Here is a 24,948-nt window from a genome sequence, read left to right as displayed (position 1 = left end):
TGTCTCATTAGCTATGTCCGGTGGTTAACCCCCCCCGTTTCCCCTGGCAGCTTGGGTTGGAGATAGCTGAGGGGATGTTTTTGTTGGTGTGTTAACTGGTATATCTAAATTGTTCTTGGCTGCTGAAATTTTTCAGGTTCAGATCACCTTTGCTTTCTATATTCTAAAACATCCACTTCGCTTCTTTTTCTAAGTTCCAGTTGTTTCCCAATTGCCTTTTCGACCCCTGGCTTTCCTTTTCCCACTGCCTTACTTTACGTCCATGAACTCCATCCATCCCCCAACTCCCCCTTTCTGCCTCCCTCTTGGTGCTGTGCGTGACAGTAGCTCACTGAGAAGTGGAAATGAGACTAGTAAACAATGATTAGCTCCAGAGACGGGGCAGACTGGTCTGCCATTGGTCCTGTCTCCACACAGTGAGCTCGCCCACCCGCCAGCACATGACATAAGGGCCTCATCTCTCATCCCCCCGACTCCCCCACAATCCCCTTCACCTCCCTACCCTCCCACTCAGTCAGAGTCAACACAGGGTCAGGGCCAACCTTTCACAGCCAGGTTATAGGGGGTAATCACAGGCAAACATGGCAACCACACGCAAACTGCACACACGACACTCCCAACATCAATCCCATATGCACACACACACATGCACACTTCCACCTTGCCACCCAAGCACCCCCTTCCTTTCCCATAAACCTGGCTCTAATTAGCAAGATGGGGATGCAAGTAGCCACATGTGCATGATGAGGATTTGGTGGTGAGGTCTGTGGAGGTGGGGGTGATACTCGCTACAGAAACAAGGGAGAAATGAACAGTGATACATAGTGTAGGCAGTGCATTCAGAGACATTACTATGTGTCTGGTTAACCAAGAAATCATTCTAGGGGCTTTGCTTCTCTGCCACACCGCATTGCTCAAGACAAACAGCTCTGGGGCAGGGCTTTGAAAAGCCTCAACATCTGTGAAGGGCTGATTTGGAGCTATTGTTGAGAAAGAAAAGCACACAACATGCAATTTAGTTGTGTGCTTTTATTATTTTAAACCTTACATTTTTGGGGGGAGTGTTTTAAGTTTATTTGACCTAATAATGACACTCATCAAAATGAAATGTTTGTTACTGGTTGGTGACTATATGGTATTTTTTATGACTTTGTATTTTTTGTGTTTTTATTATGTAAAGCACTTTGAGCTGCCTTGTTGCTGAAATGTGCTGTACAAATAAACTATGCAAATACACTTGATTGATTGATAATATACAAAAAAGTATGCCATAGATGGTAAATGTGAAACAAATGTACTGCATAAATAATGAAGTGGTAGGCTGGTATGCACACATATTGTTTCATGCTATGAATCCAAACCCATTGTCTTTGTCATATTAGTCATGCTACAACCACCAACATTAATGCATTTTATCATAATTTTAAGTGACATTGCAACACAAAGTAGAAATAAATTCATGTTTTTCGCTGTCTAGTAAAATAATGAAAATTGTTCACTCTGATATAAAGTCAAATGCAACTAAATGTGTTCAGAATATATTTAATTAGTTAAAAAAAAATCCCCTTGTGTGCAAATTACACTCTTGCTGAAAAAAAATTGTTTTGTCTAATTATAAGTGTACAAAGATATTTTCACTAGAAATATTTCCTTTAGGACATTGACACTTTTCAAAGCTGGTCAGACCAGAAGGTAGATGGAGTTAACTACAAGGAAGTCCTTTAAAAGAATCTGTTAATGGATACAAAAAGAAATAGATTAAAGTTCACCTTCTAACAAGACAATTAGACTAAACATAAGCCCGAGTTACAATAGAATGGCTTAGATTAAAACATTTGTATGATAAAATGGCCCAGGCAAATTCCATACCTACGCACTGAGATTATGTTGCAAGAGTTGAAAAGGAACATGCACAGATAATACATTTATGCAAGTCACTGTTATCCATCATGCATATGTAAATAGAGTCACATTCTTTTTGTCCAGACAGATCAAATTGAATGAAGGCCAGAGCCTTCTGATTGGTCTGGGAGGCCTGATTGGTCTGGGAGGTTGATACAACAGCAGACCTTTAATGCATTGTGGTGCTAAGCCTATACTGTTGTTATATACTAACAATAGTTTTTTAAAGTCTATTCTCTGGGCTAGAGGGAGTCAGTGTAAATATTCCAGGACTGACGGGATGTCCTCCCTCTTCCTGGTTTTAGTGAGGATGTGAACAGCAGCGTTCTGGATCAGTTGCAGCTGGAGGATTGATTTTTGTTTGGCAGACCAGTGAGGACACTGTTTCAGTAATCAATGCGACTAAATGTAAATGTATGAGTTTGGATGAGTTTCATTTTTGTAACAGTGGTTTTCCCTAATTTTTCTCTCTGTTTTTTGCTTTCATTCTAAGATCAAAACTTGTTTCACATCACTTTGTTAAGATCTAATATCTGCTGCTACAAAAGTTTCCCACATATCAAGAGTTTTCTGTCCCATCTGAATTCTAACTTTCAACTTTGGAAATGTCTCATTGCCTTAAATTAGGGTCATTACCTCCTTGAATAAATAAACCTTACAGTTGGTGGGAAAACACTAGCTATTTTTGTCATTCACTGCACGATAAGGAGCATGTCACTGAATTGATGGGATTTTTGTAGACCTTAAGTTAGGATGAACAATACAAATATATACTGAAAAAAATCTGAACTATGCATGTGTGGATGACAAAAACAGTTGAAGTGAAGCAAGATTTCTTTTTCTCATCAGAGTTGGAAATGGGGGACCTAAAGTTTATTTTGAGCAGTGATGTAATGTTGAGTTTCCTGCAGAACCACAGTTTATTTGCTGACAAAAACAACATACAAGTATCAATAATTGATGGTTTTTCTGCTCTGAAGTATTTGTTACATAAACGTCCAGTCAACATAGTCTGGATTTTTTTTTTCTTAGGAAAATTGGATAAGGGTATTGAGAGGAAGAAGAAGAGGGAAACGGAAGAAGAGATTTAAACTCATAAATCTGAATGTTCCCTGGAAGAGAATATTATCCATCCATCCATCCATCCATCCCACCTCATTCATCCAAGGCTGGTCACTGTCTCAAGAAATGCTGGACAGGTCGTTAGTCCATAATAGTGCAGGGATTATTATGAAGAAAAAAATCTAAAAAATTTTAATAGATGAATTTTGTTGGGGGAAAATAAAATTATACATAATGCTTTAGTGTATGCATTCATAGGAATGTCAAAAAAAATAATATATTTATTCATTTATTTATTCACTCAATTACATGAGTACGGAGTAAATAAAGTATATAGTATATAGTACATAGTTTGGTACAAATAAAATACAAAGTGTACAACATGTAAAGTATACAGCTTGGAAGTATATTAAACTTACTTCCAAACTACTTTTAAATGTACTTCACAAACTTGGCTTGTGGCCCCTGTATCCACAAACATGACAACACAATAAAAAAAAAAAAAACTCCTGAAACTCTGATACTGCATTAGTTTAGTTTTGCTGTGCAACCCCAAAGTATCAATGAACCTTGACCTGGCCAAGCCCATTATAACTGGGAACCAATGAAGGCCCTCTAGAACACAAAGCATTTTAATAATTTATTGCAGTGGATCCCAAACTTTTTAGCCTCTGACCCATAAAAATAGAGAAATAGAGAAAAAAAAAGAATTGAGGCCCATTGAGCACTTCTGGCAAATATGAAATTACTTTCCTTAAACCCAAAACATTTTCTGATGGGAATGTAAAATAGGTATATATTTTGAAATAATAATAATAAAAAAATTATATAGTTTTTTCTTTAAAAGCCAAGCCAAAAACCAAAACATACAAATATGTATTCTCTTCTTATGGAAAAATCTATTCAAATCTTGCTGCAAATTAATACAACCACATACTGCTACACGAATGGGGATTTTCTGTCTATGTATATCAGACTGCAAAATCTTCATGTTTAAAGTAACTTAAATTACAATCCATTCAAAGTGTATCTATTTTTGAAAAAAGCATAAAAAGTCTTACTAAAATATCTTGTGAGGGACTCAAACCTTTTCCAAATAGATAGAAATGTATTTATTCTGTGGTAAAAGACGCCCGCTGCGTCTTCTGTAGCCAGGAAATCAATCATTTTAGACAGATGTTAAATGTTCAGATTCCGCTAATCCTCCGTTTACGTGGATAAATTCACCCGACAGGACTGCATCTCAGTCTGCCACCGGCCTGAGAGTTTTTTTCTCCCTCTCTGTGAAGCGCTGACGGCGGTCGGTCACGCTCCTCGCTCACAGAGTCCCCCGACGCTCCGTACTGCGCGCCTCTCAGAGCGACCAACAGCAGAGAGATAATGCGCTGCAGCGGTGTCTACCCTGCTACCACAATGGGAGGAGTGTGAAAGTTATCCCGAGCCCTGCCCACTTACTGTAAAGCATTTAAGAAGCTGGAGAGCAGCAAAACAGGCACTTAAGCCTTATATCTGTATGATAGACTATCTGATTAGCAAAAAAAAAAAAAAAACAACACACAAAAAAACGTGACGTTTGTTTTACTGGACTTTGATTAGTAGTTTCATACTTGATATGGATCCATAGGGTGTTTTTTCTTCACAAACAAACATAAAAAAGACTTTGTTAAAAGGAAAAGAGACAGCTGATACCTTGAAACAATGGCAATTGACAGTGAGTTTGGTGTGAAGAGCAGCAGCAGCATCATCAAGGAATGGAGCGGACAGGTCCACCCTGCCCTGGTTGCCTCTTTCGTTTTCCTCTTCTTTCTGGAAGCCTGCCTGTGGGTCAGAAACCTCAGGCTCAAGAGAAGACTGCCAGGACCCTTCGCCTGGCCTGTGGTGGGCAACGCAATGCAGCTGGGTCAGATGCCTCACATCACTCTGGCCAAGCTTGCCAAGAAGTACGGCAACCTGTACCAGATAAGACTGGGCTGCAGCGACGTGGTGGTCCTCAACGGAGACCAGGCGATACATCAGGCACTGATTCAACACAGCACAGAGTTTGCAGGCAGACCAAACTTTGTTTCTTTCCAGATGATCTCTGGAGGCAGGAGCTTGACGTTCACTAATTACAGCAAACAGTGGAAAGCACACAGGAAAGTTGCCCAGTCGACTCTCAGAGCATTTTCTTCGGCAAACAGTCAGACCAAAAAAGCCTTTGAGCAGCATGTGCTGGCAGAGGCCACAGAACTGGTGCAGATATTCCTACATCAGAGCACTAATGGACAGTATTTTTATCCAGCTTATGAGTTTACAGTAGCTGCTGCTAACATAATGTGTGCTCTTTGCTTTGGAAAGAGATATGGACATGATGACCAAGAGTTCAGAACCTTGTTGCACAGAGTGGACAAGTTTGGGGAGACAGTTGGGGCAGGTAGCTTGGTAGATGTCATGCCCTGGCTGCAGTCCTTTCCTAATCCAGTCAGAAATGTCTATGAAACCTTTAAAGTCATAAACAGTGAGTTCTTTTCTTATGTTAGAGATAAAGTCGTACAGCACAGAGAGTCCTTTAACCCTGAGGTGACCAGAGACATGAGTGATGCCATCATTAAAGCGATTGAGCACGGAGAGGAGAACACGTTGGAAAAGGAGTTTGTTGAAGCAACTGTCACTGATCTGATTGGAGCAGGTCAAGATACTATGTCGACAGTCATGCAATGGATTCTCCTCTTGCTGGTCAAATACCCAGACTACCAAGCTAAACTGCAACAGCTCATTGACAAAGTGGTAGGCCAAGACCGGCTGCCGTCAGTCGAGGACAGAAGCAATCTGGCTCTCCTGGACGCCTTCATCTATGAGACTATGCGCTTCACCAGCTTTGTCCCCTTCACAATTCCGCACTCGACTACGGCGGATGTCACCATCGAAAGCCTCCACATCCCCAAGGACACGGTTGTATTCATCAATCAGTGGTCTGTCAACCATGACCCCCAGAAATGGAAGGACCCCCATGTGTTTGACCCCAAGCGTTTCATAGACGAGAATGGAGCCCTCGACAGAGACAGAACCAGTAGCGTGATGATTTTCTCAACAGGTAAGAGACGCTGCATCGGCTCTCAAATTGCCAAAGTGCAGGTGTTTCTGTTTGCAGCAGTCCTACTGCATCAGCTCACCTTTGAGAGCGACTCATCCGCGCCTCCTACTCTGGACTGCACCTACGGTCTCACGCTGAAGCCCCTTCACTTTAATGTGAGAGCGAAGCTCAGAGGAAAGTTGCTTGGTGTGGTTTCTCCAGCGTAAACACAATGTCCTGAGGCCGTGATTGTTAAAAACTTTATCACCAGTGACAATTATTAGTGAGTATAATTATACTTGCACAAAGTTGTTTTGATATATAACAAGAATATTTAATTCATGTATTAGATTTGCTGTTAGTGCCTAACTAAAACAGTAATTTCAAAGTTGTCTGCAGCAAATGAAACAAATTCATGAACTGTTAAGATAAATGAAATATCTGCTTCTCTGAATGCTCTGCACTTAACAGGATTTATCTTAGAAATATGTGCTTATTTGTTATCTATGGAGCATTAATATGTCTGGAGAAGTGACATTTAAAGTACAGATGTATGTTAAATACTTGTGAATGTTATGACACTTGAAGGCCCATTGTTCTCAACTGTTGTATGCAAAAATGTATTGTAACTTTGCCACATAATTCATATTTAATACAAAAATTGTTTAAATGTAATCATTATCTACTGTATTCAAAGCATAAAAATGAAACATGAAAGAGCAATGAGCTTGTCTGAGAAATCAGAGGTGAGAAAGGAATCTTTCATCTGGAAGGATGCGCAGCTTTTATGAGGAGACGGATAAGACATCACTGGGGACCGCGAGCAATAACAGACTTTCTGCATCAAAGCTTCACTTTCACTGTACAAGCACTGCAGCTCCAACTATGCCAACCCTCCCCCCCCCCCCCCCCCCCCAGTACAACAAAACACATGTGCAAGACATTTCTCTCACTTGTGAGGCATTCTTAAAACCATGTTTGTTTATGGTACAGTTTTTCAAAGCTACACGGATGTGAGTGCGCTCCCTCTAAGCCTCTGTGTTCAAGAACTGACGTCATAATGCCCGACCAACATTTTCTGTCTGTGTCAAGGTAAAAAATTAACACCGATCGGCCTCACATGCTGAAGCTTCCAATCTGGAGTAGATGCTCTGAGTTTTGAGGCCTACTGAGCCTTTATATATTGGAAAAAATAAGCTGTATTTAAAATAAATCAAGTGAATTGTAAATTGTTGGTGTGCCTGACTTATTTGACCTTAAATAGAAGGATGGAAGAAAGCATTTCAGTGTGAAAACTTGGCAAAAGAAAGGGTGGTTCTCTGACTGCAACAAAAAACAACAAACAAAAAAAATAAATAAATAAAGCCTGTTAATAGTTTCAGATAAATGAGATTAGTGGATTATTTGAGTTATCCAAAGCATTTTTATGTCACACGAGCATATTAATCAGTCACAAATATTTTCTGAATTCCGCTGAATCTAAATTAAAGCAATAGAAGTAAGTCTGAGATGGGATTTTTCTGAAAACATTTTTTTCTGCAGGAACACTTCATTTATGCAGTTAAATGAGCAAACAAATGATCTTTTTTTCCTTAGAGTTTAGATATCAAAATCAATTGTTACAAACAAATGGGCAATTTTTGCATGACAAATTTAATACTAAATGCATTCAGATTTTGTCACATAATTACAAACTTCAGTATATGTATTGTGTTGGGAATATTTAATAAAAACAGCATAAATCATCATTAAATTGTGTTGGAATATTGCAGTACAGTTAATTGCTTTTTCCTTGAAAATATAAAGCTCCCTTTTCATTGTGTATAATACATTTTATATAAATCTTATTTGCACTAGGTACTAAGAATACAGTTATCACTAGTGTTTCTGTAATAAATATTTTTCATATATTTATTTATTGACTCTGAAGCTCTATATTTGCTATTTTGTGACACAATGAGTAATTTAGCTCCCTGCTCTGCCTTCCTGTTCTCACGCTTAACAAACACTTCTAGAGGGACTAAAGTCAGCAGGCAAAGGTCAAAATGGGAGTGGGCAGATAGAGAAAGAGTCCCTAACCACTCCCATCAAACTGACACATATAAGTGAGGTGTTAAGTGTTGAATATGTGTTCCACTAATGAGGTGAGGACAAAAGCTGCAATAATGCAATCTTTTTAAGAAACTGGTTCTTCTTTGCCAGTTTCTGAGGAAAAACGGTAGGAGAACTTTGAGCACTGCTTGGAGAGCTTTTTTTTTAGCATTCTAATTTGATATATTAATAAATAAATGTATTTTAATGATCTAAAGAGTATATATTTACTTCACTAAGAGTAATGCAGTTTGATTTGAAGAGCAACGGCATCATCAGGCTTTGGAGCGGACATATCCAGCCTGCTCTCATCGCCTCAGTTGTTTTTCTTCTCTGTCTGGAAGCCTGTCTCTGGGTCAGGAACCTTAAACTCAAGAGGAGACTGCCGGGACCTTTTGCCTGGCCAGTGGTCGGTAACGCCTTGCAGCTGGACCAGATGCCTCATATCGCCTTCACCTAGCTTGCTAAGAAATACGGGGGATGTGTAAGATCCGCCCGGGCTGCAGCAATATTGTGGCCCTGAACGGAGCCTGCGTGATCCGAGAGGCCCTGATACAGCACAGCACAGAGTCTGCAGGGAGGCCAAACTTTGTGTCCTTTCAGGCTGTATCAGGGGGGAAGACTTTCACTAATTACAGCAAACAGTGGAGGATGCACAGGAAAATAGCTCAAACCACAGTCAGAGCATTCTCATCTTCCAACAGTCATACCAAAAAAGCTTTTGAGCATCACATTGTGGCTGAGGCCACAGAACTTGTAGAAATTTTCCTCAAACTCAGCACTCAGGACAAGTATTTCAACCCTGGGCATGAGTTGACTGTAGCTGCTGTGGTTGTTATTTGTGCCCTGTGCTTTTGAAAATGTCACAGACATGATGACGTGGAGTTTAGATCCTTGTTGCATCACATGGATCAGTTTGGGCAAACGGTGGGGGCTGTAAGTTTGGTTGATGTCATGTCGTGGCTTAAGTCTTTCCCCAATCGAGTCCAAAGTGCATTCTAGACTTTTAAATGGTTAAATGAAGAGTTCTTCAATTTTGTCAGCAACAAAGTGGAGGAGCACAGATAGACCTTTGATCCTCAGCACATAAGGTTCATGAGTGATGCCATTATAGAAGTCACTGATGAGTTTGATGGCGACACAGAGCTCACCAAAGACTCCACGGAGGCAATGTTGGCAGATTTGCTTGCCGCAGGTATGGATGCTGTCTCTACCTCCCTCCACTTCATTGTTCTCTTGCTGGCTAAGCACCCTGACATTCAAACCAAAGTCCATGAGCTCATTAATCTGGTGGTGGGACGAGGCAGACTGCCATTTGTTGAGGACAGAGTACACATGCCTTACCTGGATGCGTTCATCTACGAGACAATGTGTTTCACCAGTTTTGTTCCTGTCACGATCCCCCACTCGACCACCTCAGATGTCACTGTGAGGGGTCTCAGCATCCCCAAAGACACTGTGATCTTTATCAAACAATGGTCTGCCAATCATGATCCACTGAGGTGGAAGGATCCTCACACATTTGACCTGTTTCATTTCTTGGACGAAAATGGCTCCCTGGATAAAGATCTGACAAACAATGTTCTAATCTTCTCAGCAGGAAAGAGGAAATATATCGGGGATCAGGTTGCGAAGGTTGAAATCTTTTTGTTCTTTGCAATTTTGCTTCATCAATGTAGCTTCAAAAAATGCCCAAATGAGGATTTTTCACTCAAGTGCAGCTATGGTTTAACACTGGAGCCTTTAGAGTACAAAATCACTGCCAAATGTAAAGGAGAATTACTAAAAAACAAGTATGAATTCATTAAAAAATATGTAAACTTTGTTTTTAGGATAAAGTTTTACAAACTTAGCTTTAACTAACATCTTGAAATTAAACAGTTAAAACTACTAGTTTAGTGACAACTAATTTAGATTATGTGTAAACAAATTAAACAATTTCATACTCAACTCTGGAGTTATATGTAAGTTCTACAAAACTTCTAAAAACTCTTAAAAAAGAGTGAGAAAATCTAAATGTGCCGTGATAAACATGATTCTTTTGTCAGTAGCAGCGACTAAATTAATATTTTGGCCTATGTTTTTGCAATTGTTTTTAAACAAACAACCTCTATGTACCCAATTACTCTTTTTTTCAATAAATCTAACAATGTAAATAGTTAGTACTTTTTTTATGTCTTGGGCCTTTGAAGAATAACGCAAGAACAAAGAACTTTATTCTTTTGTGAAAGGTCAGAAGACCAAGACTAATGTTTTTGTTGGCCAGAACAAAGGACTGGAGTGCAGAACTTGTTGGAAGTCTCCACGTGTCTCTTCCTCTTCAGCAAACCAGAGTTGCAAAAGTAGAAATATTTCAGTTTTCCTCTGAGAAAGAATACATTCTCTCTTCTTGTAGAACATGTCTCCAGCTTTTTCTATAGAAACAGTCTGAACTGAAGTATCTAAAGAGCTAAGTAAAAATAAACAATTCTGCAAATTTCTTAATTTTTTTTTTTTTTTTTTTACAAAATTTGGCACATATTCCAAAATTCTGATAAACCTCTTTACTAGCACAGTGACTATTGTGTTTATTAAAACTCACAAATCCACATTATTGAAACTTAATTTGAGCTTCTTTAATAAACATCGTCTGTTCTGACTGGTCAGGAAGTGAGCCTTATTTTCTGCAAAATAAAAATTAAAAACTGAATGAAAGCCAATCTTTCTCGCCTGAATAGCTTTTTTCTGCCATTTATTTAGACATAAATAATTTGGATTGATAGTTTTGGTTCATAAAACAGGATTCTAAAGAGATGCTCAGGGTTTTAGAAGTGTAATTTGGTTAAAAGATTATAAACAGTTAATATAATTACTGCTATATATAACTTTCTTGCTATATTTGTTCAATATTAATGAAGGAGTTGGTGCTAGAGGCTGAAGCCAATGGTCTGAGAGGGGCCAAGAACAAAGTGGAGTTTTACCATTTTAAAACAACTCTAACATATAAACAATGGTAACAGTTTATGCAAAAGTTACTTTATGAGCCTTTAAACCATCATCCCATTTGTATTGGAGAGTTTTCTTTTCTAGGAAAGCTATTTATGATTCACATGAAGAATGGAAGTGGAACATAATATTCTTGTGTGAAACATAGGCCGAGCATTTCTGGTCAAAGTTACTGTCCAATGTAAAATTAAAACCACCATTGCGCTGGATCACCTCAGCTAATTTGTGTATTTGTTCCTTTATCGAGAAAACCTGAACCATGCTGTTCTACAAGTATGGCTAATAAATATTAGTTAAAGTGTTGTAAAGTGTAAATCCTCCTACTCCATTTCCTATGGGACCATTCCTTCTATGAGCGGTATATCTGTGTTGTATTCTCACAGGAGCAATGCTGTAGGTAGCCTTAACATTTACTTGGCTTAGAACTGAGCAGAGTGAAGACATTCAGTACTTTTACTGGCCCTGACGCACAAACCCCAGAGGATGGATTGAGCTTCCTGACCTCCCCCGTTTCCAGAAATGCTTCCCAAAATGTCCATGAAATATCTCCAACTAAAAGACTCCCTTTTTACCCCCAACTCACCCACATGGCTTGACCTGAGGAGTTTTACTACTGAAAGGAAACCAAAAAAGTGGCTGTCCAACAATTTTTCGGCTCTGAGAATATTCACATTTTGCACGTACGCGCCTGTGTAGAGTTATGTGTAAGCACTGCTTGAGTCAACAAAATTCCAGTAAAAGTCAGTAATACCAGAACCTTATTCAACATTGCCTGAGAACCCCTACACTTTGGATTTGATTTAAAAGGGAATAATTGTTCAGTGGAAGGATTAGCAAGCATGATTTTTTTTTTCAGATTTTTTTTACTAATAAAAATCTGACTTGTATTTGTTTTCAGCCCACTAGAATCTATTCTGTGCCAAATAACACAAACTCAGTCAAGTTTCTGTGAACAGCATCTTTCTCAGTTTTTCCACATATTTTTGATTGAACAGAAATTTGATCTTTGACTGGACCATTTTAACTCATCTAAACCTTTCCACTGTAGCTCTCAGTGAAGGCTTACAGGTGTTCTTTCAGGATCTCATTGCATTTTGCGCCATCCATCTTCTCCTCAACTGTCGTGAAAAAAGCATCTTCCTGGCATGATGCTGCAAACACCATGTTTTAGTGGTTTATAATATGCAGTGTTAGGTTAGGCCGACCGCCAAGTCCAGATGGGTTTGCAGCTGTGCAAAAACCCCTCGATTTTTGATGATGATTAAACCATGCTCTTTAAGATGTTCAGAGGTTTTCCTTGGTTTTTATGATGTCATTTTTGGGAGACAAGTTTTATTAATATTCTCTACCAAAACTTTAGGTCTTCACACTACTGTAATTATCTTAAATTAATTGAGATTAACTCTGTGTACTAATTAGGTGACGTCTGAAGGCCAGAACAATCCATTTTAAGGACATCAGAGTAAAGGAATGGATACAAATGCAATACAATGTAATACAATGAATCTTTTTTTTTTTTAAATCTTTGGAAAACCCTTTGTCATTGTACTTCAACTTCAAAATTATGCCCTGTCAAATCCTTCTAAAATACATACAAGTTTGTGGCAGCATGACAAAACGGTTGAAATAGCATAAAAAGTACTTAAGCTGACGAAACATAGCTCAGAAACAACTTAGTAACACTGTTACAACACAAATCCAATCACAGCTGGACAACGATTCTGTTTACAAAAGCTTCAATGCTTTTACTACAACTTTCCTAGCTGTTTTCTAAACCAACCCTCAGCTCATTCCTCAATTGTTTTATTAGAATAAGAGCCTGTGTTTTATTCAATAGTTTTGCTTCAGGTTTGGAAGCTTTTCCATTATTTGAACTCTCAGCATGGAATTATTCCATCAATATAAACATGTATCACCTTTAAATTACACACCCTGCCAAAGGCTGAATTTTTTCATCAGACCATAGAAAAAAATATTAACAATTAGTGACTGTTCTCTGTTGTGCCATGCAACAATTAAAGAGATATGTGAAGTGATCCATTTTGTTAAACATTTGCCCAATTCCCTTTTATACGGTGGTATAGCTGGCTCTTCGACCCTTGCGCGCATCGTGTTTTTTGGAACAGTGGCAAGGAAAGGACCTTTGATACAAAATACAACAGGAGTTCAATTTGTGTGCGCCGTTTGTTTTCCATATAACAATTATTTTCAGGGAGTGCAGGAGGACGTGATCTTCACTGATCTGGGTGAACAAACGGCTGTTTTTTGTTAATAGAGGGGAGTTCATGCTACGGTCCGAAGTGTACAGTCCAATTTTATGTGGAAACTGCACAACTCCGTCAGCCAAAACACTTTTCAATAGCTGTTAATGACGAAAAGAACATTTTGAAGAAATTTTTGCAGGACTTCATGAAGCTATAGTTCATGAGGTCAACTAATCCCATTCATACAGTTTATATTTTTTTTAATGTCTTAACAGCTTTTTTTTGTTTTGCTTTTGATGAAGGTCAATTGATTTGACCTTCATTAAAGGTCAAATCAATTTCACTAAAACATACCAAGAAATTCTTCCTGATTTTGCCAAACCTCGAAAGCAAATAACCACAAATAGTCAGAAGTCTTGTTACTCTCTGGATGAATTAGTGCTACTTCGTAATCAGATTAGGTGTCTAAGATTTCCAGGGAGGTCCAGCATCTGCAATGGGCCATCAATCATCTACAACGTCAGAGACAGCAGTCTCTGCTACAAACCAACCAACCAATATTGTGCAACTGAGACTGAAACGCTGCTCAAGAGCAGCACATCGAAGTGTCTCACAGAGGCAGACGTATCTGATTTGCTTTGAAAAGGGAAATAAATCAGATTATTGCTGTGTGTATTTTTTCAAGTAACACGAGAACATTGGAAAGGCTTCACTTGGTGATATCCCATGGACGTGTAGGAGTGAAGCCCTGGAGGATAAATGGAAGACATGCAGATAAGTGCTTCTTAAAAAATGTTTAAACAGAAAAGACTTTGACAAATTTAGCCTGTTATAAAGAGCAAATACAGTTAGGGGGAAATAATGTCGGAAAAAACTCAAACTAAGCACATTCTCACTGTTTTTGTTCAGTAGCTATTTTTTTTTCTTCAAAGTAACAAAGAAAGTAACTAACCCAGCAGTTAAGTTAAGCTCTGCTAAATATGGGAAATACAATGCATAAACTTAAAGGCTTTTAATAAGAGTTTTCATGTAAAAATGGACTGGAAATAATGTGTTCAGTTCAAAAAATGATCTTCATGAATCACCTAATTGGTAAAGAGAATTCAGCTGTGAAAGCAAATCTCTGTATAAATACAGCTGTTCTGGGAAAGCCTCAGAGGTTTTCAGAGAACATTACTGAAAAAAAGCAAATTAAACAATAAACAGCATTATGAAGATCACTAAATACAAGAAACAGGCAGGGATTTAGTTGTGGAAGAGTTTAAAATAGTGTTAAGGCAGCCAAAAACAATTTCAAATTTTTAACAATTCAGACAGTTCAATCCATCGTACAAAATGGGAAGAGCAGGGCACAACTAATCCACCAAGACATGGGAGTCCATTAAAACTAACGGGTTGGGTGATTAGAGCCTTGGTTGGAAAAGCAGGCTGATAGATTCTTGATTACTCTGGAGGAGCTGCAAACATCCACAGCTCAGGTGGGAGTATTTGTGGACAGGTTTACTATTAGTCTTGCACCAAATGAGTAATTTTTGTACAGAACAGTGACAATAAGGAAGCCATTGCTGAATAAAAACTAGTAAAAGTCCAATTATCAGTTTGCCATGAGCTTTTACTGAACACAGCAACATAACAGAAAAAGGCTCCAACCAAATTGTCATGTAGATAGTGGTTGTCAGTGACCCCAGGATGTCACTCTTTTCAGCAGCTCCCTAAAAAATGGTGAAAAACATTAGCAAAGTTTTATTTTTTCTCCTGAGATTCTGCCCACCATTTTTTTTTACACATTTCCAGTTAACTGTTAATTCAAGCACGGTTAGGGGAGTAGATATTTTCTGGTAGTTATTTTTGTACATTCGTCTTACCTTAATGGCATCTTAAATAATCTTTCTAAATATGATAAGCAACTAAAAAAGTATGTTTCTGTGGCACATCATGTTTGTGTTGCAATGAAGCAAAAAGTCCTGAATTAATGATTAAATGTTACAAGAAACTGATGTGCGAAAGCAACTTAAAATACATTTATGTAAGCTCTTCAGTTATATTTATTATATGAGAATTGTTAGAAAGCTGCTTTTTGTATCAAGGGATTTCAAGTAAAAGAGGAAAAAAACACATGAAATTAAATAAGATCTTAAAATGAAATAACTAAAAACTGGTACCACGCTATGACTTTCTCAATATTAGAGCCAAAACAAAATGAAATGTAAAAATGATATCTGCATAGTTAATCCATTCACTCATGTTGGTCACAAGTACACACAAATTACGCCCAGTAAAACAATTATTCTTATTTATATGCAATAGATTTCTCATTTTTGACCCAAGTGGCAAAAAGTCAACACTTTCTTATAACACACTAATAACTCACTGCAGAGGTAACACAGCCAGAGCCCTACAAAGAGGTCTTGACGCAAAATGTAGTTGGACTATGATTTATGTTGGCAGAAAAAACCAAACAGTTACACAGGAAGGCTTTCACTTCAATGAACAATAAAATGTTTTACACCAGAAAGCAGGCTGGATGAACCCACATGCTGAGGTAACACATAATAAAATAGCATCTCCTATCTTTGAATGTGGAGTTTTAGTTTTCTCCTAAACAAAAGTATTAGAAACCTAGGAATAAGACAACTAGTAAAAATGCTCCAAGAGAATTACACACTAACTTTACAGCCAATATTTAGAAAATACTTTCTTTGTTGTTTTAATGTGTCCATTTTACATTTTAATGTCAAATTATGTTGACAATTTGGGTTTATTGTCCTTGTAGCTGCCCTCCTACAATTTAACTTACTGGAAGAATAATAGTGGATAAACATGTTTCTAGAACCGAAATTAAGAAAAACATTTTTATAAGGGTCAGGACAATTCCACATGCATAATAACTACCAACAGATGGCTTGCAGTGACAAACACTAGCATCAGTAATTCTCAGACAGGCACAGACAGTCTTTAGTAGACTACACAACACGTATTAGACTGCATGAAGAATTTCTGTTCTTGAAGGGTTAGGAAGACAATTTGAACTGGAGCGGCAGTCTGGATCACAAGGAATAACAGAGTGGGGATAAAGAGCGCTTAAGGAAATGCTGGGGCTAAGTGAGGTTCCGGAGACACGGTTTACACAGCCTGCCAGCATTAATGGACTTGGCTTCTTTCCCTCGTGCAACACATATAACTGTGATTTTCAGTGCTGCTAAGGAGACACTGTTATGTAGAGACATAACTTTCACACAGTATAATTTTGAAAAAAAAATTATCTCAGATCTTTCTCACATTGATTAGCAATATGTCAGATATGAGAGAAACAGGACAGTTTTCTGCGTCATCGCTAGATCACGCTTCATATTCAGAGAAAGCTGTGAAGTTTACAGGAGTGTGAAGACACACATAGTAACAACAAACACAGTATTAAATATTCGTTGGATGATGATCTCATAGTCTTATGTAAGACAGCTGGGCCCTGCCAGATCATGAGACAGAGAGCAGAGGAGGCATCCAGGTACATGCAGCTAAGCACGCAGTTCCTCTCGTCCCAAACCCTTACTTGGAAATAGCTGGTTGAGCTCCAGTAACCACCACCCTAATTCAAGCACTTTAAAGATGCAGGCTGCTAAAATGTTTTTAAAGAATGGAGATCTTTCACGTGTACAATACAGCATACAGAAAATGCAAGACGTATTACTAACATTTCTTGAACCTCTAGAATATTACGTAATCATAGTAGGAACAATACACTGATGAAGCTGCAGTGGGCTGCCTCTGTGTGAACCACACAGTTCTGTGGTTGAGGGGTCTCTCAGCTTTCAACTGCAATTATGTTTGCGGGCAAATCATGCCTTTCTGCCACAGGCTGATTCTTGGTAAAATAACTTTAGAAATTGGCAATCCTAATAATATGTTTTGAGAATTTTTTTTTTTTAGAAATTTTGTGGGGGGATTTTTTTTCTAATTGTAAAATAACATGCATCCAATGACAAATGGGATTTTCTTGCCCAAGAATATTTGGTGTAATTGTTGAAGACTGTTGACATTTCCATCATACTATTTTGTGGTTTAACAACCTTTCAATTAGACGCAATATGGCTATATGAAGCCCATTGGCACACAACGATGCCTCTCCCCCACTTGTTGCTGCACGGTTTCTAACCCACAAAACCAAAAGGTACTATTTTCATATTATTTCAATGACTGAATGAAAAAGAGAGGAAAGTGAATTTTTCAATGAGTTGCAACAGTTTTATCAATATGAATACATTTTTGTTTCTGTTTCATAGTGACCATTTTTTAATTTGTGTTTCACTTACTAACTTAAAAAGTTGTACAAAAACTCTGATACCATGAAACTGTGGTATTGTTATGCCCTATGCCTAACTGAGAAACTAAAAGTAGTCAGTATCTTGCCTGCAGTAGCTAACTCTTGGAAGTTCTTTATTATGAAACTAGGTTAGTTGGTCCTGGAGGTTGAAGCTAACAGCGAAAGCAAAAGATTTATCTAGTACATGTCAGACATTAATTGCTTACAACCTTTTAACATGATACAAAAAAAAAATATCACTGGTTCAAGAGCTCTTAAAAACTATCTAGTATACGCCCTTGGAACTCCTCTGTTATTTCAGAGGAAATATTTTCAGAGTAATCTGATGACTTAGAGGAAGAGAGAGTTTTAGCGTAAATGACTCAGGCTGAAGTGCGTCTGCACAGGTGCATTTAATTGTGTTGCTGAGTTCCCATTCTGTGACTGAGATGCACAGAAATATCTGCAACGTCTGACGTTATGCCTCACCACTGGTACAGGGGAGTCAAGATTCAAAGTGTCTGATCCAATCCCCCAAACTGAGATCACTCAGTTGAGGAGAATCCATTAGGCAAGTCTGGACTTTGGATGACTCTCCAGCAGCATGGGCCCCTCATCATATAGCCACCCTCCCACCCATCACTCACGCCATGATTTTTCTTGTCTCCTCTCTTTCTCTCCCCTCCTATCCAACCCTTCACCCCGACCCCCACCAGCTCAGCTGCCAGGAACTGGGATGTTTAGTCCTCTGCTGAAAGCTGCCTCCAAGGTAGCACTTCTCTTAACTGCCAGCAAAAATAAGACATTCTGCTCTCTTGCTGACTCCAACTCCCACCTCCCCTCATCCTATTCTTTGCCAGGAGCTACAGCCAAGAGCTACAATCTGCTCCTCTCCCATTTTATCCCTCTGGTTTGAAAAGAAGATTTCTTCGCTGGAGACAATGCATGTAGATACCAAAATGTCAGAAATTCAAGATCGAATCCAAAAAGTGTGGAGTAAATTTGTGTTGAGTCCTTTTTACTTGGATTCCTCTAACTAAAATTCAGTGCAACCAACTACCATTAAGGATCACTTAATTATTCATCAGAATCCACCTGGGTGTTTTGGTTAGGAACAAGGGAACAAAGCAGAAGATCACAGATAAAGGTGTGGAAAAATGTAAAGCAGGATTGGGTTGTAAAAGAAGAGCCCAATCTTTGAACATCTCATAAAAGAACTGTTCAATCCATCAGCTGAAAATAAAAAGAATACAAGACAACTGGAAAGCTACCAAGACATGTCCATCCGCCTAAACTAACGAACATTAGAAGTGCATGTCACCTTAAACACACCATCGTGCTGTGGGGATGCTGAGTTTGTGATAAGATGCAGGAATTATCCTGTATTTAGCTTCATCCATCTGACAATGAACTGTGACCGGTTTTCCTCCATGCTGAACAAATGTGACACCACAAAGCAGCATGATGGCAGCATCTTCATGAAATTGACAAGCTTTTCTACATTAAAGGCAGGGAAACTGGCCCAATATAATCCTAAAATGGATGGAGGTAAATCCTTGAAGAAATCCTTTTGTGTGCCTTAAAAGATGCCAAACAAGGATTTAAGAGCGCTTACAATCTGACTGAGTATCTTGGAAAGATTTAATGGCAAAAATGTCCATGCAAAGCTACAGCTCTGATGGCATTCACCTGATTCTTAATGGTTCTGCTTAGAAAGAAAGTTCAGGATGTCCTGCAATCCAAATAGTTTACCCGAATTGTTAAATTACCATGACAACCTGAACTAACCCATAATTAACTCTGCATTATGTCTTTAAATGTCTGCAGATTTTAATAGGAATAGTTTTAGTATAATGTTCAAGTGCACTTACAAATTAAACAACTTCCATGTCTTCAGACCAAGTTAAAAGGAAAAACTGTGCGGACTATCACAGATGTAATAATATTTGACATCTGTCTTTGCACTTGTGGCAAGTCACCAACACTGGAGCATGAACGTCCACTGACATCATGGATACATCTGCAATTTAGGACAAGAGCAAACAGTTTAATGGACATGTCAGAGCAAAGAGATGGCTGACTGTATCCTCCTGAGTGGGCAGCTGGGAAAACATGACACTCTCCTCAACTTTAAAAACCTGCCCCCCCAGAAAAAAAAATCCCAAAGTTCACATCCCACAGCAGCCATCTGGCGAGTCTTCTGGTCGACATCACACCTTTTAATTACATAATACGTTGCGAGGCAACCACAAAGAACACATCAGTCAAATTTAAACTCCAAATTTGGAAAAGTCCAAGGTAAGACAAATTACAACAACGCTTCTTATATTTAAAATTTTAAACACATTCCAAAAACAAAGCTGTAACAAGGTAATTTATTGTTTTCATATTGCTTTAAAGGAATAAAAACAGGTAAAGATAATGTGGTACGAAAAGTCTTTTGCATTCAGTTTTAACTGTCAAACGTAATATTTGAATATTTGCTGCACACTCTTTTTAACCTTAGTTACCTTTCATCCATACATTTTGGATTACTTATTTAGGCAGTTTTGTATTGGAATTGTAAAGTAAAAGAAAATAGTTTTAGTTCTCCCTTCTTGAGTCAATATTTTGTAGATGCAACTATCGATTCATTTGGTACAATGGGTTACAAAAATTATTTTTTGGAAGTTGTCAATGTTTTTTTCAACTGAAATAGGACTATTTTGCACCGCTGAAACCAAAAATGACATCCATTTTTCTCAGTTGGGTCAAGTTTTTATTCTAATTTGATTTAGAGAAATCCAATCTTCTGACTAAATTGATTAGATTTTTATGACATTATCAGTTCATTTCTGTTAATACTTCTCATCCAAAAAATGTTTTAGGGTGGGGAAAAAAAGTACACTAATTAAATGTTACAAACTTAGATTTCTGTAAATTGAATAATAAACACTGAAACAGTCGGAAAAGCCCAGACAATTTTTGGCTGCTATCTAACAAGTTTGTCCTTGCAGGGTCACAAGTGGGGCTGGTGCTTTCCTCCAGCAGGGGGCGAGGTACATCCTGGTCAGATAGCCAGTCCATGTAGAAGCACATTTTGCTGCGTCTACAGCAGTATGTCTCTACCAGCTTTGTACCTCCAGATGACAATTTTTCCCATTCTTCTTTGCAAAATTGATCCAGATCAGTTAGACCAGATGGTTCTGTCGAGGACCAGTGTTTAAGTTTTGCCCCTTGAAGGCTTTGATCTTCACTAGGCCATTTTAGCATACATATATTTTGGCCTAAACATTTCCACTGTTGCTCTGACTGTATGTTTAAGATCGCTGTTCTGTTTTTTCTCACAATATTGACCTTCTATTTATCTCCGTCCATCGTCCCTTTGAATCTTATCAGCTTTCTGCACTGTACTGAAGGGAAGCATCCCCACAGCATGATGCTACCACCACATTTCACAGTCAGAATGGAAAGTTAAATGTGAACTTTGGCCATAAAGCTCAGTTTTTTTGGACTCATCTGAACAGAGAATCTCCATATATTTCCATATATTTTCTGTGTACGCTGAAATTTTCTTTCAACAATGGCTGTTATCTCATAAATAAAAACAAATTTGCAAAAAAATACAAGTGGTAGTTGAGAGATTCTCTCATCTGAGCTGTGGATCTCTGCAGCTCCTCCAGAGTTACCATGGGTCCATTGACTGCTTCCTCTGCCATGTGTGTCTGTTTTTGTGGGTTTTCTGTTGTACCATACTCTTTCATTGCTCTGATGATGGATTGAACAATCCTGCGTAGGATGTTTACTGATCAGCTCTCACAAACCCATGACTTTGTCACAGTGTAACTGTATTTATACTGAAATTATATTACATTTAGGTGGACTCTCATCACTCATCAAATGGGTCCTGGAGGCAATTGGTTGTGCTACATTGTATTAAGTTATCACAATTAAATAGGGCACAATACAAATTCATGTTACATTTTTAAGATTTTCATTTGGAAATCATAAACCTTGTATAATTTTTCTTGCAATTGTTTTCTTGTAAATCTACTGATAAAAGGTATTGAAGTTTATGCTTTTTTCCAAATCTGGAAAAGTTCCTTTGTAAAAGCCTTGTAAAGGCTTTAGCAAAGAGCAGGATTAAATGAGGAATCAATCAGGAAAATACAAATATCCAGGACAGAAGAGCATAACTATTGTTGGGGTTGGACAAGAATTGTTAATTTGTCAGTGCACTAATGAGATGTGAGCAGACCTTGCTGGTCAGGAGGCCAACTATAACACATGAGAAACGGTACGATCATAGTGAGGAAATAACCGAACAAGAAAATTTGAATTCCGCAAAAGCCGAAGGTATCTAACACTGGATTTAGAAACAACTAACACAAGCCGCAGCTTAGTGCCAGAACCTGTGCAGCCAAACCACTGTTTAATAAATCGGCAGGAGCTCGTGGAATAAGATTCATTGTGGAAAAAGAACATCCTGAGGCATATCTTGGACCTAGTCTTAGTAATACAAGAACTGAGAATTAGTATTGAGTTTGGAAACAAACTTCTTCTTCTTTTTTTTTTTTTCTGGAGTATATAACATGCCCCCTGATGGCTTTATAGAGCTCAACATGCAACTCATGCAAAAATGAGTTTTGGGTGTGATTATCTGATGTCTTAAAGAGAAAAGAAAATACAGTCAGTTCTTTAGAAAATTACTTCACGTGTCACTGATGTGGGACGAGAGAGGAGGGGGCAGAGCAGCAGTTCTTACCTAATTTACTAATTTATTTTATAAGCCTTGTGACATCTCTGTTAGATAAGTAATGGAAGGAAACAGAAAAAGTTTTCCATGTGGTATTTTCTTTTTCTGGCTCATTTCTGGCCATGGAGAGGTACACAGAAGACAAGGAGTGAGGGAGGAATGAAGGGTGAAGCACTCAACATGCTTAGGGAAAGGGAAAGTAGTCCTCCCAAATGGTTTTGATGGTTGGGGACCACAACGCGTATTAATCTGGGCCAGCAGCCAAGCTAAACAACCCAATGGAGCAAAGGGAAAGTTGTAATTAGGAAAGGGGGCTTTGAAGTGAAGTATCTGGGGGTGGGATAAAACAAGGCGTACAAATGGACAAATAAAAGTGTACAAATAAAAATCTGAGAAGCCAAGAGGCAACCTGGGAGTTGTAGGAGCATTTCCTCTGAACAGGGGTTGCACATTGATGTGAAGCCACCTGTTTAATGATGCCGAACATACACATACAGCACAGCCCTTATGAGAAAACATTCTCTAGTCTACACTCTGCACACACTGTCACTTTTCTCTTCTGCCTGTACAGTAAACACACACTGGAGGAATTCCTGAGTATGTTCTGCCGAGTCACACGGCTTGTGGAGCAGGGCGGTCCACAAACCAGATGGAGATGATACGTGACAAGGAGCAGGTTACGTGTTTAAGAGTGTGTGTGGTTAGAAGGGTCTAAGTGGCTCTTTATTAACATGGGAAACTTGCTTATAAGTATAACTTAAAATAGTAAGATTTGAAGGTTGCAAATGAGTGATTTCCTTGAAATAGAAAAAAAAGAAAAAGTATTTTATATACACGTTTTAATTTGCCTAAAGCCCTTTTAGTCCAGCTTGTGGTTTCAGTTGGATGAAAGTAGCTGCCAATAAAATGCCTATAACATTAGCTTTTGCTGTGTAAGCTAATGTAACTGCAAAGTGGAAGGAAAATAATGCCTTTAATAAAGCTTTATTTATTTAATGTCCATATAAAGTCAGCATTTCTCAGAGGTTTATAAGAGAACATTAAAGAACAAATTAGCTTGATGAGGACAAAGGAACCCACCAGAAAGGTTAGGAATAAAGCTGTGAAGAGCTACAATATAGTATCCAAACACTAATCAATGCATTATCCAAACATACAAACACAATGTCAAAGGTGAAAATCCACCATGAAACACCATATGACTGCTGACTTTTACAGTGCATATGGTAGAATCAGTTGTGAGATTCTACAAATCTGGAATTCATATAAAAATAACTACAGGTGTTTAATCAATCAATCAATCAATCTGTACTAAGACTACATCCAGTGTTTGAGCTTGAGATATTTTGCAAAACAGAATAGCCAAAAGCTTAACATTATATAAGTGCAAAACTGCAAGAAGCATATCCCTGTAATTGTGGTGAAAGAGGATTTTACAAATTATTGACTTTACCACTGAGGAGGAATCAATATGTGCACTTTTGAGATCATTATTCATAAAACATTTTAAAAGCTATGTATTATTTTCATTTCACCTTGCAATAATGCCTTATTTTATGCTGGCCTAACACATGGAGTCAATAAATTAATTTAGGTTCTGCAATTGTAATGTGAAAAAATGTTGGAAGGGTATCAATACACTGCATATATTGGTGAGTCTGCTCACTGTGCCTGGAGAACAGAAAGGAGGGCATGTGAGATGCGTGCTGCATCGATTGTTCTCCCAGAACTCTGAAAGTGATTTTCTCACTATATCTCACAGGAAATGATTCATTAGGCTGCAGCCCAGTTGGGATCCGTCTGACAGGGAATAAGAAACAGCTCCTCACCCCAGGCGGCTACATTTGGACTCTGCTTTGAGACACAAAGGGGGTAGATAGAAAGCAGCCCACAAAGCCACCGACATAGGAGGAAGGAGTGGATTTAATGTGGTGGTGAAGGACACAAGCAGAAGGTTAGAGGATGGAGATGAAGGAGGGTGAGGATGTAAAAAAGGAGGGAGGGGAAGAAGCTGGAGAGGGGTACAAAGAGGGAGTCTCTGTGGCTTTGAGTAAACGGAACAACATCTCCAGACAAATTCTGCTTTCCTGGAAGGAACACAAATGGGCGGCCCAGTAGGAAACCGAAAAAACGCAATGTTCTGATCCTTCTGAGGTCTTCTACATGCTGCTACTCTCACTGCTCTGTCTCACTCACTGTCACACTAGGGAGACGAAAGCCAAAAATGAATCATTAAGTGGTCCAAATGAAAGAAGGCCACACAAGAATTACAGCATGAAAAGGGCTTTGTTATGTATTTTCCAGCCATGTAGTGGCATTTAGAGCACAGTCAAGTGACTATGTTACCTTCTGTTCTTATACAAATGCTGTATTTGTATCAACTAGAAATTTGATTTCACAATTGGAAATTGGTCCCTGTCTCTTACAGAGGCTCTTGCTCTTTCTGACACTTTGCCTTCAGCACATCCTCACAGTGCCTTTCCATGATGCTGTTAACAGCCATTCTTAGTAGTTTTGGACTGAAAAGTAGTTTATTTGATGAGCTCAGCAGATTTGCAGTCCCACCAGGTGTTTACTAATTGCTGCTGTCACTAGTCTGATGGAGCTGATTGGTGAA

General features: G+C 38.5%; 1 protein-coding gene and 1 pseudogene across 1 annotated transcript; both read left to right on the top strand.

Annotated features, from left to right (window-relative positions):
* Positions 1 to 4,480: 4,480 nt before the first annotated feature.
* On the top strand, positions 4,481 to 7,245 carry LOC122846429 (cytochrome P450 1B1-like). Its single transcript, XM_044143399.1, has one exon. The coding sequence runs from the start codon at positions 4,663 to 4,665 to the stop codon at positions 6,241 to 6,243; it is 1,581 nt and encodes a 526-aa protein (XP_043999334.1). The 5' UTR covers positions 4,481 to 4,662; the 3' UTR covers positions 6,244 to 7,245.
* A 910-nt stretch (positions 7,246 to 8,155) lies between these two features.
* Positions 8,156 to 11,515, top strand: LOC122846630 (annotated as a pseudogene).
* Positions 11,516 to 24,948: the final 13,433 nt, after the last annotated feature.

Source organism: Gambusia affinis, linkage group LG16 (genome assembly GCF_019740435.1).
Source record: "Gambusia affinis linkage group LG16, SWU_Gaff_1.0, whole genome shotgun sequence".
Taxonomy (NCBI): domain Eukaryota; kingdom Metazoa; phylum Chordata; class Actinopteri; order Cyprinodontiformes; family Poeciliidae; genus Gambusia; species Gambusia affinis.
This window is presented reverse-complemented; position numbering and strand designations above follow the sequence as displayed.

What these genes read in the sequence shown, in the direction of transcription:
- LOC122846429 (XM_044143399.1), top strand. Translation starts at nt 4,663, where the DNA reads ATGGCAATTGACAGTGAGTTTGGTGTGAAGAGCAGCAGCAGCATCATC.